General features: G+C 34.8%; 1 protein-coding gene across 4 annotated transcripts in view; it reads left to right on the top strand.

Moving 5' to 3' along the window:
- The first annotated feature begins 3,837 nt into the window (after window positions 1-3,837).
- Window positions 3,838-18,119, top strand: part of LOC125673832 (uncharacterized) — a 167,184-nt gene continuing 152,902 nt past the window's right edge. For all 4 annotated transcript variants that reach the window (XM_056158122.1, XM_048910669.2, XM_048910668.2 and 1 more), the window contains exon 1: window positions 3,838-4,063. In XM_056158122.1, coding sequence (XP_056014097.1) covers window positions 3,990-4,063 — 74 coding nt within the window. In that variant the 5' untranslated portion in view covers window positions 3,838-3,989. The remainder of the gene's footprint in view (window positions 4,064-18,119) is intronic.

Genomic DNA, 18,119 nt, shown 5'->3' with positions numbered 1-18,119 from the left:
TTCAACACATTTTTTAGAACTTGAAGAGCAGAAGATGCATTCCATGACACTTATATGATATAGAAGACAAAGGAGAGCTCTTGAGAATGGGAAAAAAACCTGCGAGTTTTACAGTCAATGAACACACCTCACGACACAAGTCCATCCTGAGTCAGTAAACTGGTAGTCTATTCTTTTAGTTAAGATCAAGTTTTGGTGTCAGAAGACTAATGTAACTAAAACATTGCAAAATTAACAGGTTAGAACTCCTGCCTTATGTGAGCCTACTGAATAAGGATTCATTACTGAACAGTTGAAGGAAAATCACTATTATAATGATTTAAAAAAAAAGATGATTGTGTTGTTTGGATAACATTGTGATCCATGTTTGTTGAATAAACAACTTTGCAAAAATGAGTTTTTCTGTGTTAATATTATAAATTTACTAATTACTGGTATGTCAACATAGATTACAGTAACACTGAAACAAACTTCATTAAATTTTAAAGTTTCATGCAGTTTCTGCAATAGAAAATGACGCCTATTGATTTTCTGGTCCAGAGGTCACCAGGTGCAATACAATACTCTGTACAATTGATGTCTGACCAGTTTCTTCAGAACCCTTTGATTGATAGTGATATTTCATACAGGGGTTGGTCACTGGTAGTATATGACCCCCATTGATTTTCAGGTCAAAAGATTAAAAATGGCAAGGGCCTCCGTGGCCGAGTGGTTGGAGCATAGCGCTCAAAATCACACGGCCTCTGTTGGCGAGGGTTCGAATCCCGCTCGTGCCGGTAAGTGAGAAAGTTTATTTTCGGAAGGTCGGTGGTCTCTTCCCAGGTACATTGTATCTGGGTTCTCTCTTCCACCAATAAAAACTGGGCGCCACCAGATAACTGAAAAATTGTTGAGTGTGGCGGAAAAAAACATCAATAAATCAATCAATTAAAAATGGCTAGGTGCAATGTAGCTAGTACTCTATGCAATGGTGTCCCCCCAATATCTTGAGCCTGTTGTTCAGTTATGATATTTCATATGTTGGTTGGTTATGAATAGTAGATGACCCTAATGATTTCCAGGTCAAAGGTCAGCAAATACAAAGCAGTACAATGAACAATTTATTGGTATCTGCCCAATATCTTGAGAATACTTTTTTTTTTATATAGTTATTGATAATAGTTTACATGGCAATACAGTACATGTAATATAGCTGTTTATGGAAATGATTGCAAAATCTACTTGGTGTTTGGGGAGGGGGGGGGGGGGGTCCTACTGGATTACAGTTTATGTTTACATGGTTTTTTTAATCACTAATTTTTATTAATATGTTAAACTTCTCCATGTTTATTTTTGAAATATCAATTGCTCATATTGTTCATTTTGACTGAAAATGGTGTAGGTTTGTATTAAATGTATTTGTCATTAGTATGAATTTTTGGCAAAATGCCCAAATCTACAGTTTTCATACTACAATAGATCATTTGCACTACATTTTACCATTAATCTTTTTATATATATTAAGAGTCTTTAATATGGACATCCTTTGCTGACAGTTGATTATGCTGTATGTATTTTCCAAATTACCTACATTCATCAACGAAATCCAACAAAAAATAACTTTTTGGCAAAATGCCCAAATCTACAGTTTTCATGCTACAATAGATCAATTGCACTACGTTTCACCATTAATCTTTTTATATATTAAGAGTCTTTGATATGGACATCCTTTGCTGACAGTTGATTATGCTGTATGTATTTTCCAAATTATCTAAATTCATCAACGAAATCCAACAAATAATAACTTTTTGGCAAAATGCCCTCAAGTGTCTTGGACATCCTTTGCGGTATGTATTTTCCAAATTATCTAAATTCATTAACGAAATCCAACAAAAAATAACTTTTTGGCAAAATGCCCAAATCTACAGTTTTCATGCTACAATAGATCAATTGCACAACGTTTCACCATTAATCTTTTTTTATATATTTAAAAGAGTCTTTGATATGGACATCCTTTGTTGACAGTTGATTATGCTGTATGTATTTTCCAAATTATCTAAATTCATGTACTTCGTTACTAGCTTGAAAATACGGATGTATATTTAATTGCTGTTATAAAATTTAGAAATTCATTTCAAAATTAAGGATTATCTCCCTCGTGCATAGCTCTTATCCTTGGACGAATTTGGCTCCACTTTTTTGGCACGCTGTTTTTGGCTACATTTAGCTCTAAAACTTCATAGTTATTTCGGATTTCAAACATTTCGGTTGAGCATCACTGAAGAGACATTATTTGTCGAAATGCGCATCTGGTGCATCAAAATTGTTACCGTATAAGTTTTACATTATGACCCCTGGGTCGAGGCCTCTGCTGGTGGACTGTTAGTCCCCGAGGGTCTCTACAGCCCAGTAGCTTAGTACTTCGTTACTAGCTTGAAAATACGGATGTATATTTAATTGCTGTTATAAAATTTAGAAATTCATTTCAAAATTAAGGATTATCTCCCTCGTGCATAGCTCTTATCCTTGGACGAATTTGGCTCCACTTTTTTGGCACGCTGTTTTTGGCTACATTTAGCTCTAAAACTTCATAGTTATTTCGGATTTCAAACATTTCGGTTGAGCATCACTGAAGAGACATTATTTGTCGAAATGCGCATCTGGTGCATCAAAATTAGTACCGTATAAGTTTTACATCAATGAAATCCAACAAAAAATCACTTTTTGGCAAAGTGCCAAATTATAATACATTGGTACAGCGATCAATAACACACTCTTTACCATAGGTGGATATAGATATCATAAATAAGGAGGGAATTTTATGGGAAATCGAGATTTATGGAGAGAATTAGTTGTCTTTTTTAATTTTTTATATACCACAAGGACAAAACATGGGTAAAACGGGCTGAATTTTGCAGTTCAATTAGCCCCCATAGACTGCTGTCGGTTTCCATGGCAACGGATGGTAGAAATTTGGTGGTGGGGTTAAAATTATGTAAGATGGTGCAAGTAAAGTTAATACTGTGAAAATCAAAGAAATCTGTGACATTGAGTGGCCAGACCCTATCTGATTTCTTTGATTTTTACTTAGAATTGATCTTAAAAGGGCCTTTGTTATTCTGTATCTTGCAATCTTTATTTGTAGCGGAGTACTTTCTTTATCGTGGATAAATAGTGCTGTAGGCCGCTCTGATTTAGATGTATCTTGTCAGCTCCATACTGTCTTGGGTATTCAAGCCTGAATTTCACGAAGTCTTATTTAAAGTAACATTGAAGGGCTCTATTTATGACTTTTGCCTTCTTCTGGAACAGAGAATTAGATAGACCAGGACTCTTTGGTGACTCGCCTCTTGGAATGATGCTTCCTACCAACACAAAGTCATCCCTTAATTGATTAATGTTATATTACCTGTCTCTTAAAATTTTATTTCACCCCTATCTAGTAGACTAACACTCAATATTTTAACTCATAATTCTTTTTTCTTGATTCATATAAAAACAAAGTCATCCCTTAATTGATGTATCTTAAATTACCTATCACCCCTATAGTAGACCGACAAACAATATTGTCAAATACCCCCCCCAAAATCTCATAATTCAAACAAACCAAAACAGGTGCCGAGTTGACCAGACTTTGGTGCCGAATTCACTAGGTGCTGAGTCCGAATTCACTAGGTGCCGAGTTCACCAAGGGCACCTAGTTAATTCGGCACTTGAAAAAAAAGGTTAATTCGGCACTTGCTGAACTCGGCACCTAGTGAATTCGGACTCAGCACCTAGTGAATTCTCGTCGGAGATTTACGGAGACAGCCGAGTGTCTGGTTGAACGAGACTATTTATCTAGAACACTGCATTGACAAACGTGTAGGTGACCTAGACTAAGACTACGCGGATGCACATTCCCGCTGATTTCAAAACTTGGTATTGCCGTAAGGTTAGCAGCTGTGGAGTTAATACTTGGCTAACATTGACGTGAACAAGAAAATATAACACTTTACTTTTTATGTGAAATGGCACATCAAAGTAACCGTCAGGAAAAAGGAAAACTGTACCCCATTGCAAAGCTGACATCTCGGCTAAAAACGTAAGTTTTCAAGAGAGAGAGAGAGAGAGAGAGAGAGGTGTTTGCGTGTATACATGTGTGTGTGTAAACCGACTGACTGAGATCCAGTAAACTAGGAAAAGGACATTCACGGTTCACCTCTCCTTCGAGCATCTTCTCTAGCCAAGGGTTTTCGGTCCACTCTGCTGCCCATATTTATGGGGAGCGGATTGGACCGAAAACCATTGGCTAGCGAAGATGTCGTTCGAGGTGAAGAAAACATTTAATTTTCCCAACATTCAATTCAAATTAAGCTAAGAATCACAGGGTTTTGTCCAGCTCTTAGATGTCACTCCCCATTTCATATTTAAGGGGAATTTTTGAGAATTGCAATCTATCATGAGCTCGGAATTCAGAGGAGGGTCCGTGAAATTACCGGAAACACCGTAAACACCCGGTAATTCCCGAAAACACAAAAAAAGTACCGAAAACACCAATGTAATATGTCTTACGGTGTGACCGTGTTTGATGGCGAAGCAAACAATGTTGGCATTAGTATCTAGATCCATAACAGGACAAATAATATCCCGAAATATTAGCACCTAACGTGTGAGGACAGAGCTCAATCAAAGTATTCTAACTTTAGACATTTTTGATCTGCCTATTCATTGAACACAGGAAACTCTATGCAACTGATGTAAACAGTGCATTGTGACGTCATTTTTAGCGTTGGTGTTTAGCAAATACACAAACATAGGAGACCTGGTGCAAATCGCGTTAATTGTTATTTGATTAAGAAACTAAGATTTACATGTGTAACAGGAAGGGAGAAAATGCAACGGACCAGACCGGGATTCGAACCCGGGCCCCCTGAATCTCTAGTCAGGTGCTTTACTAACTGAGCTATCTGGCCACCGGCGATCGAACCCGGCTGACCACTACATTCCTCCCTCCTTAAATGTCTTCACACCTGAAGACATCAACCCAGGATCTTTATCCCCTGGCAGGTATTTTCACCTGTCAGTTCCATGGGCTGGTCTATGGCACCAAATGTAACAGGAAGGGAGAAAATGCAACGGACCAGACCAGGATTCGAACCCGGGCCCCCTGAATCTCTAGTCAGGTGCTTTACCAACTGAGCTATCTGGCCACCGGTGATCGAACCCGGCTGACCGCTACACATGCTTTTACGGATGTTATGTAACATCTCAGAATGACGTGAACTAGGGTAGACGAGATTCAAAATGGAGAAATACATGTCCACGCTCTAGTATTCGAATGGACGCCATTGGGACCAAAATTTTCAAGTTCCATTGGTATGGTTTAATTTTTCATTAGTTTTCTATATTTTCCTTTTAAACATGTATACGTGTTACCTATAGGGAGAGCTCCACTCTTACGGCCCTTTGGGCCGTAAGAGGGCTTCGCCCTCTATTATCAAAAAAACCCTCTAGGGTTTTTTAATGTGATATAAAAAATGCTTGATGTTACATGTATATTGAATTAAAACACGTCATTCCCAGTCAACAACTTTCGATCGGGATCGGAATACGAAATAAAATTTCTTATATCCGGTTGCAAAGTGCTTCAAGTAAATTGAATTATGTAGTAATTGCACGTTACACCTTAGAGAACTGTTCCTTTTAATAAAGAAAGTCACAAAATAGATACAAAATGAGTGTACCTTATTCATTACTGTTACCGAGCTTTCGTTGGTAAAAATCTCGAAATGGCGTGTTTCACTGCACTTGTTGACGGTAAGGTCCACATTTTCTACGTGAGTATTTTGATATTTGCTTATGAATTTTTTTAGCGCATACATGGTATGTCTCGACTAGGAATAATGGAAACTTTCTCACCTATGTATGTAAAGACATTCTATAGATTTCTATTTTTGAAAATGTAGTAGAACACTTTTATCAAATGACAATGTGTTTGAAAACGCTTAGAGCCCCGATATCAGAATTTTTCTTTTCCAAGACATCAATATGTCAAATTCATATTCCTTTTCAAATAGTATGTACCATATTTTGTACCAGTTATCCATTTTGAATCCCCTATTACAATGGGATTTAGTTGCACTGTTGTGTTTGAGTGGATGTCATGAGTGTGTGTCAAACAGAAGTAATTTAAATTTGCATCAGTCTCTCATAAATATGCTTCATGATTCCTTTTTCACATTCCAATGTATCTTTGAATATTATTAATTCTAACATATATACCAGACCTAAACATTGCTATATCAAATACAGATGGGCAGTCACTTTCCTCTAATAACCCTCAGCGTGGCCCTTGCTGACCGTGTCAGTTTTCTAGTTCATGCCTGTAAATACATATATCCAAAGTGTCATTCATATAGCCGTGTTTCGAGTTCCTCCGGAACACCCGGGAATTTTCGTATTTAGCCACGCCGGTCACGTGATATGAACAAAATGTTTCACAGAGGTACTTCCGATTAATTTTGTTTACACTGGTAACAAAATTGTCATTGACAAAATATAGATTTTGCGGCACAAGCTGTCGCAAATCAGATAAGGATAGCAAGGGATATACATTTACTTGGGAAGATGTCAAACTTTACCTTTTTCCAAACCCGGGAAAAGCGTTCACGCAGAGGAAACAATGGCGTCATTTGTGTAGAAAACCACGAGCAGCCAAAATTCAGTGCGATTATTACATTCCGTGAAAGCTGAACCAACAAAGAAACATCATTGTTCTAGCCAGTTTGCTTATATCAACTTTTAGGAAAACCAAGAGGTTTGTACTGACTCTTAAAAATATAATATAGACTGTGCAACATCTTGTCAATCTTAAGAATATGTACCCTCATCCACATCTGAGCAGTGTATGTATTTTACAACGCTGTGCATGCGACATTAAATAGATGATAAAGCATCATATATTAGAGAATTTCAATTACGAAGTTATGGTTCAGGCTCATAAAAATTATGAAGCAATTTCACAAGGGAGTGAGAAGGGGTGTGTGTGTGTGTGTGTGTATATATATATATATATATATATAATATCTGCCAATTAAATAAAATACGAGAACACCAGATAATCTGTCCCTTAGTACGGATCTATACTAGAATTTGCATAATCATTTATCCAAGCTCCATACTGATGGTTCGTTCACTGCAAATTTTTTAATTATATCAAAGAACTTTCATTTATCTTTGCTCCAACTTTTAATACCAATCAAGCACAGGCAATTGCATCGCTTGGGGTCGAATTTACTATTAAAGAGTACTCTTTAATAGTCAATTCGAACATAAGTGATGCATATTGCCTGTGCAATCAAGGTACTTTGCATGTACATCAGAAATGTACATTTCCACTCAAACCACTTGCATACAAGAATGGAACAGGCTTAGTGAGTGAGCTGAACATGAGCCAGGTTATATATTATGTATTTGCTCTCCTACCCCTTTGATTAAGTACTATGTAAGGAAATATGCTATTGGGTATATATTTAAAAAAAGAATAACAAAGAACAACAATTTTCATTCATATTTTATTCAACATATATATACACAGGTTGATAACAATGGCTGATCTGCATATAATAGTTATTGGCTGGTATGCAGTGAAAGGGAACTAAAAAGGAGTAAAAAGTTCATTTCAGCCAGGTGAGAATTAATTTTTTCTTTTGTGTGTGTTATATATCTTATTCTTTTCTTTTGCTGCTTCAAATCTTGTGTATTTTAAAATTTTCAGTCTAATATTTTGGCAATGTTATAGGTAGTGTGGCTGAAATAAACCAGTGTTCAGGAATGTCCAGTAATGGCATGACATCATGAGAGTTTGGCATAAGGACATTCACATGATTAATGATGTAATGATGAAACTGAAGACCTCGAGTGAAAGGAATGGGAAATTATCCAGTTCCCATATACCTGAAAAAAAGGAGGGATGCCACAATATTGATAATAGATTTTTGTCAATTTGAGAAGCAAAGATGTAAAAAAAATAATAATGCAGAAATTATAATTCATGTATTTGTTAAAAATACTGTTCACTGCACATACATGTATATTTTTTAACTTAATATTTGGAAATACATGAAGTAATTCATATTAAAACTGTGAATGTATGAGTTTTCATGACTTTTATCAATAAAGCTTACCATATTTATTGTACATATATCTAATTTCCCTTATACATTGTAGTCATATGGGAGCTTGCTTGCATTCAGAGTTCTGACATCAATCTGAAAAATATGCATATTTCATCACAAGAGTCATTTGAGCACTTAACATGTATCATGTATAAAGCCGAGTTAAACAACTTCAAAATCTACCCAACATGTTTTAAACCAACACAAAAGGTTCTTCCTAATTTCTTTTTTTTTTTTCCCTAGTTTCAATTTTGTTCACAAATATTTAAGTCAATTCACCTTTTTCAAACTTTTGACGCATATGATGGATTTCCTCTGTATTGCTATATCTATCAGGCCCAGCACAATCTCTATATTTAGCTATATAGTTTTATAGAGCTATTTCAGATAGCTTCATTAAGCTAGTTAGGTCACCTGAGTAAACTCAGGTGACCTATTGCAATTGGTTTTCGTGCGTCGTGCGTTAACAATTGAACATTTTTAACTTCTTCTTGATAACTACCAGTCCAATTCTTTTCAGATTCGATATGAAGCATCATTGGGACAAGGGGGACTTAAATTGTAAATTTCAGGACTCCAGCACCCCTGGGACCCTAGGGGCGGGGCCAAAATTGACCAATTTTCAAAAATCTTCTTAAGAACCATACACGTGTAAGAAAAACTAAATGCATGGTGATGTAGAGCAGGAAGGCCTCTACCAAAATTGTAAATTTTATGATCCCCGGGGTTGGGGTTCTGACCCCAGGGCGGGGCCAAACTTGTTATATAGTGTTTATGTGTAAAACACTTAAATAACATCTTCTTTAGTGCTATTGATACTGAATTGAAAGTAAATAGATATTTAGAAAGAACAGGTAGTCCTTTACCAAAATTGTAAATTTGATGATCCCAGGGGTAGGTGTTTCGGTATCGGGGTGGGGCCAAAATGGTCAGTTATCAAATGTGTGAACAATAGACATTTTTAACTTCTTCTTGATAACTATCATTCCAATTCTTTTCAAATCAGGTATGAAACATATATGGAACACGGGGGACATAAATTGTAAATTTCAGGATTCCTGCACCCCTGGGGCCTTAGGGGTGGGGCAAAAACTGCCCAAAATTGATCAGTTTTCAAAAATCTTCTTCTCTAGAACTGCACACGTGTAAGAAAAACTAAATGCATGGTGATGTAGAGCAGGAAGGCCTCTACCAAAATTGTAAATTTCATGATCCCCGGGGTAGGGGTTCTGACCCCAGGGTGGGGCCAAACTTGGTATATAGTGTTTATGTGTAAAACACTTAAAGAACATCTTTTGTGCTATTGATACTAAATTGAAAGTAAATAGATATTTAGGAAGAACAGGTAGTCCTTTACCAAAATTGTTAATTTGATGGTCCCAGGGGTAGGCGTTTTGGTATAGGGGTGGGGCCAAAATGGTCAGTTATCAAATGTGGAAACAATAGCCATTTTTAACTTCTTCTTGATAACTATCATTCCAATTCTTTTCAAATTTGGTATGAAACATATTTGGAACAAGGGGAACATAAATTGTAAATTTCAGGACTAGTGGGGCCTTAGGGGCGGGTTAAAAACTGTCCAAAATTGACCAATTTTCAAAAATATTCTCCTCTAGAACTGCACATGTGTAAGAAAAACTAAATGCACAGTGATGTAGGGCAGGAAGGCCTCTACCAAAATTGTAAAATTTCATGATCCCCGGGGTAGGGGTTCTGACCCCAGGGCGGGGCCAAACTTGTTATATAGTGTTTATGTGTATAACACTTGAATAACATCTTCTTTAGTGCTATTTATACTAAATTGAAACTAGTAAATGGATAGTGCAGGTAGTCTTTTACCAAAATTGTAAATTTGATGATCCCCAGAGTAAGGGTTCTGACCCCAGGGTAGGGCCAAAATTAGTATATAGTATTTATGTGTAAGTTTGCTGATACTGTATAAAATCTAAATGCATACTTGCAGATGTTTTAATGTTAATACACCTATTCTTTAAAGCCTTTCATCAGTGTATGCACTTTTGAGGGCAGTGAAGTTTTACTTAAGAACACATCTTGTTTTATACTGTTACTGAACATTAGAATTTAGCTTAGATATTCAGAACAGGAATTTTTTTCTAGATTTCATAGCCCATGGAAGTAGTGATACTTTTTCACTAGTATTCAGGTGACCGATAAGGCCTGTGGGCCTCTTGTTTCGATTAAATTTCTTAAGTGCAATGGCACATAACAATATACATGTACTTTGAACTAACCACAACACTATTCTAGTTATAGATCATATGCCATTTTAAGAATTTTCATGAAAAGAGAATTTCTTTTGTATTGATAACTGTCCACTACCTTGTGTGTGTCGAAGCTTTGATAAATATATGATGATTTTACAATGTGAAATCTGATTGCCAATATATCATTCTATTGATCCTCAACGATGAAAATTGGTAAAATGTTGCTTAACAACTTAATAATCCTAAACATTTGACAATTTAGAATCAAAATTCTTCCTAAGGTACATAGTTTAAGAAGCATTTTTTGTTTACAGTGTGTTGTTTCGAGTACAAGGATGAAATATTTTCACTTAGAAATTCAATTTTTATGCTTTAAAAATATATTTGATAGAAGATTTGAAATAGTTATATCAAGCTATTTCAATTAGCTTTAAAAAGCATATAGCTTGATTAAGCATATATATACATGGCTATAATTATACTAGAGATTGTGCTGGACCAGTCTATGAACACATAATTGAAATGGTGTTGCTGAAATGTTTACCTTAAAGGGACTGATTCACGATTTTCCTCCAAATTTTATTTTTCATTTTAAATAATCGAAAATCTACAGTCTAATAAGTTTAGAAGGTTTCACAAAAAAATTAAGTTATTCAGTATGACAGAAGCTCATTATAGAGAGTTTATTTTTTGTTTTGAAAACAAAGATTGAGGTGTGTTATTGTTTACGGGGTTTTCAAAATAAATGGATATTGGTCCAAGTTCATCATATATATCACATCTCAAGTATACTTTAGGTCAAATGTGTCATTTAAAAGTTGAAATTTGTGATTGTACAAAATGAAGAGGCTTTAAATTACAAAATTAACGGTTCACTGGTTTGTTTGTTTACATAAAAAGACTCGAGCCTTTGTTTATATAACACAAAATCAAAGCTAAATTATTGCTCTTATCCTTGCATTCATATGGTCCAAATGTTGGTTGTCAACATTAAATGAGCTATATTTTTAATTTTTGACACCAAAAATGAAAAACATTTCTTTCGAAAAACGTGAACCAGTCCCTTTAATCATGATCAGATATATATTTTGTTCAATGTTATAAATATGAGCAGTAATCACAAATACCTACTGATTGTGAAAAGTCAATAAAATGACTACAATAATCAATAGTCATACTAAAAATTCTTCCAATTACATGAGTATATCATTAGAAATCAAACTCCAAAGACTTAATGGTACGCGACACAAGTATTAGTTGATAAATAATTATTTTCAAATTAGATAGCATATTGACTATGTAAACCCAAGTAGATAATTTTATCCTCACCCACATATGGCTATACCATTGCACTTAGAAACCTAGTCTAATTCAATCTAAACTAGCTTTAAATAATAAAGCTATTTCAAATACCTATATTGCCTATAATGTTATAGCTAATATATTACTCTTCACTGTATATTGTCATTATTTATGTCTTATATCAATAATTATATATGTTACATGTTTATGTCCATTTTGGCCCTGATTTGGTAATGTAAATTCTATTTCACATAGGCTCTAGACTGTACTGGAACTAATGTCTGCTTTATGAAGCAGTGCACATTGTGTTTTGTTTAATCATATATAAAATGTCGTCATAATTTTCATTTTACCTGTTTGACAGGTTTCACTGAGTCTAATACGTTCTTTTCCTTTCCCCCTCCGGTTACTAGACAGCTGGGCCTTGTGTGAGTTACACGACAACATCGTCTTCTTCTGTTCTTGACGAAGTCTTTCGTTGTATTTCGTAGATTAATAGTAGCTTATCAAACGCTCATAAACAAATATTTTTATATATAGATTATGTCAGTCATGTATCAAATTAAATTGTCTTCCTGACATCGTCAGTGACAGCAATTCCTGCTCGTTATTTTTTGAAATCTTTAATCTGTTGTCTTACTGTTCATCGCAATTTTGCTCATTATAGTAGGGCTGAAACGATTCACCAAAATATTGATACTGTTCAATATAAACGCTCGATTCAATGTTCGATTCATTGCCCCGATTTTCGGTTCGATACGTTTAATACGAACGGGTTCAGTAAAATACATCAGTCTCGGCCTGTATATATCATTTCTAGCTGCATGAGGGACAAAATAGTGTTGAATAATGTTCAACTGTTGTTTGCCTTGAGGTTGACGAAAATAATAATGATAATAAACTAGTTATCAGTTTTAAACTACAGCGAACAGGCATCTCACCGTTTGACAGTTTTGCTTTTAAAATTATGATTTTGAATCTTGATAATTAATTTCTTCTTCAATGTTATTATTGGTTTCTTCTGTAAATTGTATTGTATTGAATCGTGACATAAGTATTGCAATATGTATCGTATCGTGAAGGGGGCGTATCGTTTCAGCCCTACATTATAGTAAATCACTAAGTGGTTTTCCAAAAAAACCAAAAAAAAAACCTACCTACCTACCCACACTGAAAAATCTGAGTCGCGTTACAGCAAACATACATTTTTTTAAGGACGGCCTAATCAGCCATTTTTCATTTTCTACAGATTGTAAAATCCAGATATAATTTAAACCACATTCTTGTAAAATTTTCTGAAAATTTCTAACCCATTTAAAATCAACATTGTCTGTTGTTGAGTTATATAAAAATTTGTACAAAATGCTAGACAACTTTGTGTCTTTACCATTCAACAATTTTAACCAAAATTTAATCATTCTAATTTTGACATGTATACACAATGGATCAGCAAAGCACGAAAGTTTGCAGCAATAAAGTTTTAACTATGCAGACTCAATATTTTCTTTGTTTAAAGTTCATATCAATTAAATAGCCGATGCGAGCGTTCAATGTTTTGTAATCAATGCATCACCCAAGCTTTAAAAAATGACATACCAAGGTGCGATATACCATACCCCCCCCCCCCCCCCCCCCCCCCCCCCCCCCGGTAATTATAAACATATCAATAATCAAAGCCAGTAATTTAATTGGTACTAAATGAAGAATTCAAACGTAACCCTCTAAAATTTCGCCGCATTTAGATGGGTAAGTACATCAGTCGTTTACTGCAAAAGGAAAGTTAAAACTCAAAAGTAATCGCATATTCCCAGACCCATGAAATACGTGCAACATGCAGAAATCTGACAAAATCAAGTGACAAAGGACGTGTACACAAAACATGTGCTAGTCTCAGTATCATAATATCATGGCAGTTTTAAAAATTGCACGATGATAAATTTTAATTGGCTGTTTCATAATGATTAGTTACAGGGTGTAAGATAATTTTAAAAAAAATAATTTTACGCTTTTAAATAGATAAACAACACGGCAAAAAATTAATTGCACATTGCATTGACTAAAACAAAATGAGTCAAAAACCTTTAGTGGTATGTAGTATGTGTCCATTCTCATAAAAATAATTAAAAAGTGCATATAATGCCTCGTTCACACGGATTCGCAGTGATCACGAAATGTTGAAATGTTTTACAGGACATTCGGTCTGGTAAACACAGAAACATTACCGGACCGAATCACATTTTACCAGACCGAAAAAAAGTAGTATTTTTATATTAAAACATGAAAGACTTTGAGCCTCCTGGTCATTGGATTTCCGTTTTAAAGGTTTACCGTGGACTGCATTACTGTTCCACTTTAATTGGAATATGTTGCCGTTTTTTATAAACAGAACTGGAAGTCGAAACGTAGCAGTGATTTTTTTCTACCCACTGGTACCGGTACCCATTCAATACGCAAGTTCCGAGTTACCCAAAAGTTATTTCCCTTTGTCGAACTCTTTCGCATTTTATGACGTAAGGTAGGTACACAATGTATACATTATATCGTAGACTGGCATTGTACATAACAATTACGTACGATTAATGTAATAAAAGCGTAACTTTTGTTTATATCAATCACTGGTATGCATATTCTTGTTAATCAAGCATAATTTGTTTGAATAAGATCATCAAATTGGCTATTGAATCATTATTTGTTTCCTCTTCTACATGAGTGACGGTTTTATCAAAGAAAGATGGCAATTAACAATATTGTTCGAGCCATTTGTTATCCAATACTCATAAACTCACTAAAGTTGCCTTTCCCCTGAGATAGGATGGTCTCAGAAACTCTGGATATCATCTTTTTAAGAAATAATACAACGATAATAATTAGCAAATGTACCCACTGTCATCATATTTTACGTCATAATTTACGGAAGAGTTCGACAAAGGGAAATAACTCTTGGGGAATTTGGAACTTCCGTATTGGGAAAAATAGCGTCCGAATCGAACAAATTGGGAATTTTCTACCAATGTATAGGCAAATGATTTCAACTAAAAGAAAAGAAAACAAAACAAGAAGTATTCATCTCTTTACAAACTTTTTTACGGTAATATTTGTTGTGAGATATTAAGGAATCTTGTAGCTCTACAAAACACACTGCCATGATCTGTACTTTCGATTTAATACCGGAAGTGAACATTTTAGTTAACTCGTACAACGTTTCAGACTAAGAAAATTACGAATTCAGCGGTCTATTTTTCGGCAAGTGAATAGGGAATTTTTGGGAAAAATCAACGGTTTTTGGCATTGGGAATGGTACCGTTTATCGGTACCAGTTATATAAGGGGGAAAAACGCTGCGTAGTTTCCGAAACCATTGCCGGAAAGTCACCGGACATTTGGACCGAAAATATAACGAAGTTTACCGGACCGAGAGTCAAATTACCGGACATGTCCGTCGGTCCGATGACATTTAGCTTTCACTGGATGCGCATTAAATTTTACTTCGCATTAAATTTGATGCGAAGTAAAATAATGCGCATTAAATTAATTTGCATTAAATAGCGTTCACACGGCGGTAATAGTTAATGCGAAGTAAACTAATGCGCATTAAATTCGTATGCATCTCTAAATTAAAGGGTGCGGGAAATGAATTAAAGGATTGACTATATTATTATTTTTATAGATATATTTTAATGAATATTGGGTAGATACAGAATTTATTGTTCAAAACACTAGGCCTATGTAACTGACCTCCACACAAGGAGTTTTGTCGTGTTTGTTTTTATGTGTTCCCAAGAAATAACTTGTTATTTCCTCTGACGACCAACATTCATTCTAGACAATATATTGCTTCTTCATGAGCCATGCAGTTTAAAAAACATCGGAACGTCGACTCTTTCACCATTCCATTGAATATTGTTGTTGTGACGTAATTTTTAATTACTAATACGTATTATAAGTCTACTATGACGTCATATGGAATAAAAAGCCTTTAAAAATGAGTGGCATATTTATTTTAAAAAATGTAAAAAAAAAAAAAAAAAAAAAATAATAATCATATTATCACTAATGTAAAACATTTTTTGTCTTATTTAAAAGCAATTCCTTCCGTATGTATTGCTCATTATGTCTATGTAAATTTAGCACAGATTTACGTCTGACATTATCTAATGACATGCTGTTTGTACATGTTTATTTTAGTGATTATTATCATTTTGATTAGTTTTTCGCACAAATCTAACAATATATATAGCATATGACCCAAATTTGCCATTACGCATGCATGTATATTTAATGCGAATTAGCTTCGCTTTGCGTTCACACGGAGCTAATGCGAAGTAAATTTAATTCGCATTAAATCGCGATGTAAATTTTAATTCGAAGTAAACTAATGCGCATTAAAATCTCCGTGTGAACGCGGTTCAGATTTAATTCGCATTAACTTACGTTTAATGCGAATCAAATTCTTCGTGTGAACGAGGCATTATATTTGGTTAAATACGAGTGTAAATTAAGGGGGTACTCTACATCGTCATAATGGCTGACTACCTTTTAAAACATGGATGAAAATATGAATATCAGCCATATTTGTCTATTCATTTAAAAAATCATCGCCTAGCTGAGTAGCTCAGTAGGTTAGCACATCGACTGCTGAACTGTAGATCGCAGGTTCGAGTCCAACAGGGGTTTTAAATTTTTTGCACATTGCTTTCTAGTAAAACTGCATTTTTTGACTAAATAAAGTAAATTTGAAAGTTTTCAATTTCAAAATAGTGTTGTACATATCCTCCAATTTTCATCCATATCAAATTTCTCTGGTGTAGCATACATCCTTCATAAGCATAATGCATTATTCCGATTGTAATTTTTTCTAGAATTATGGAAGCCCATTAATGTCATTGTAAGTCAGTATTTACGTTTTTCCTAAGTACGGAAACCCATTTCAGCCATATTTCTAAATTCATGTGAATATATATGAGATTCTGTAAACAATTACTTATGCCCCCTTTCAAAGAAGAAAAGGGGGGGGGGATTGCTTTGCACTTGTCGGTCGGCAGACCACATGTTCGCTCAATATCTTGGGAACCATTCACTTGATCGTTATGATATTTCAAATGTTGGTTGGTTATGAGTAGAAGAGGATCCCTATTGATTTTTAGGTCAAAAGGTGAAGAGTCAGTCCACTCTGGACATAGGTATATACTGTCCGTTCAATATCTTGAGGACCCTTTGCTTGACAGACATCAGACTTGGTACACTGGTACATCCTTAGGAGTAGATGACCCCAAATGATTCTAAGGTCACATGGTTAAAGGTCAATGGTCAAAATGGACATAGGAATATACTATCCACTCAATATCTCGAGAACCTTTTGCTTGACGGACATCAAACTTGGAACACTGGTACATCTTAAGAAGTAGATGTCCCCTATTGATTTTGAGGTCACATGGTTAAAGATCAAGGGTCAAACTGGTAGTGGTGTTCCAATCATCGATTATAATCGAAAATCAGTCGATTGTTGGCAAATTCTAAGCGCTCGATTATGAAAATATTATTACAATTAATCGGTTTTTAGATTTTTTTCTCAGCGACTGTAGTTTTTGAAGAATATTCCTGCCATGACCTATCTAGTAACCTAAAAATTTTGTTTATCGTAATGGCGGCGAACACGAAAGCGAAAGTATCCATACACTGGGAATAAAGCATGTTCGCTTGGTCAAATACTGAGATAGACGTGATTTGATTCAGGCATATAAACGAAAGACCATAATTGATCAAAGAGAATCTTGATACTAGCAAAGCCATGTGTAAATTACGCAGATAAAAACCGCTTTTAAGGGCCGTTGTTACTCTGCACGTGCGTGTATCGTGTTTTCAGTTGATGACAATAGATCTGTTTTATTTTTGTTTTTAATAAAATGAATTTCTTTCCTTATTTTGCTTTGCTGAACGTTAATTATATTTTAATTAAACGGATCATCATCAGTTAATGACATGTAACTTTGATAAACGGGGATATAACTGAAGCAAACGATATCCGGTTTTTTTGCGACTTTTATATACATGTAATTAAAAGAATAGCAAATACACACAGAAAATATTCACTCTCACTCTCAACTATAGAAACAGCAAATATAAACATAGAAAATATTCATTTACACTTTTTCAGCAGTTAAATTACTTTAATTATTATAGAATATCTTTGTGTCCGATTATAATCGATAATTAGTTAGTTACAGTAAACCAATCATCGATTATGAAATTCTCACCGATTCCCATCACTATACAAACTGGACATAGTAATATATTGTCTCCTATATTTCAAGAATCAGTAGCTTGATTACACCAAACTTAATTTGTACACTGGTACATCCTATGGAGTAGATGACTCCTATTTATTTTAGGTCACATGGTCAAAGGCCATTCAGTCCATTCTGGACCAAAAAAGATACTGTCCACTCAACATCGTG

Source organism: Ostrea edulis, chromosome 3, assembly GCF_947568905.1.
Source record: "Ostrea edulis chromosome 3, xbOstEdul1.1, whole genome shotgun sequence".
NCBI lineage: Eukaryota > Metazoa > Mollusca > Bivalvia > Ostreida > Ostreidae > Ostrea > Ostrea edulis.
Note: the sequence above shows the minus strand (reverse complement) of the source record. Positions and strands in the feature narration are given on the sequence as shown.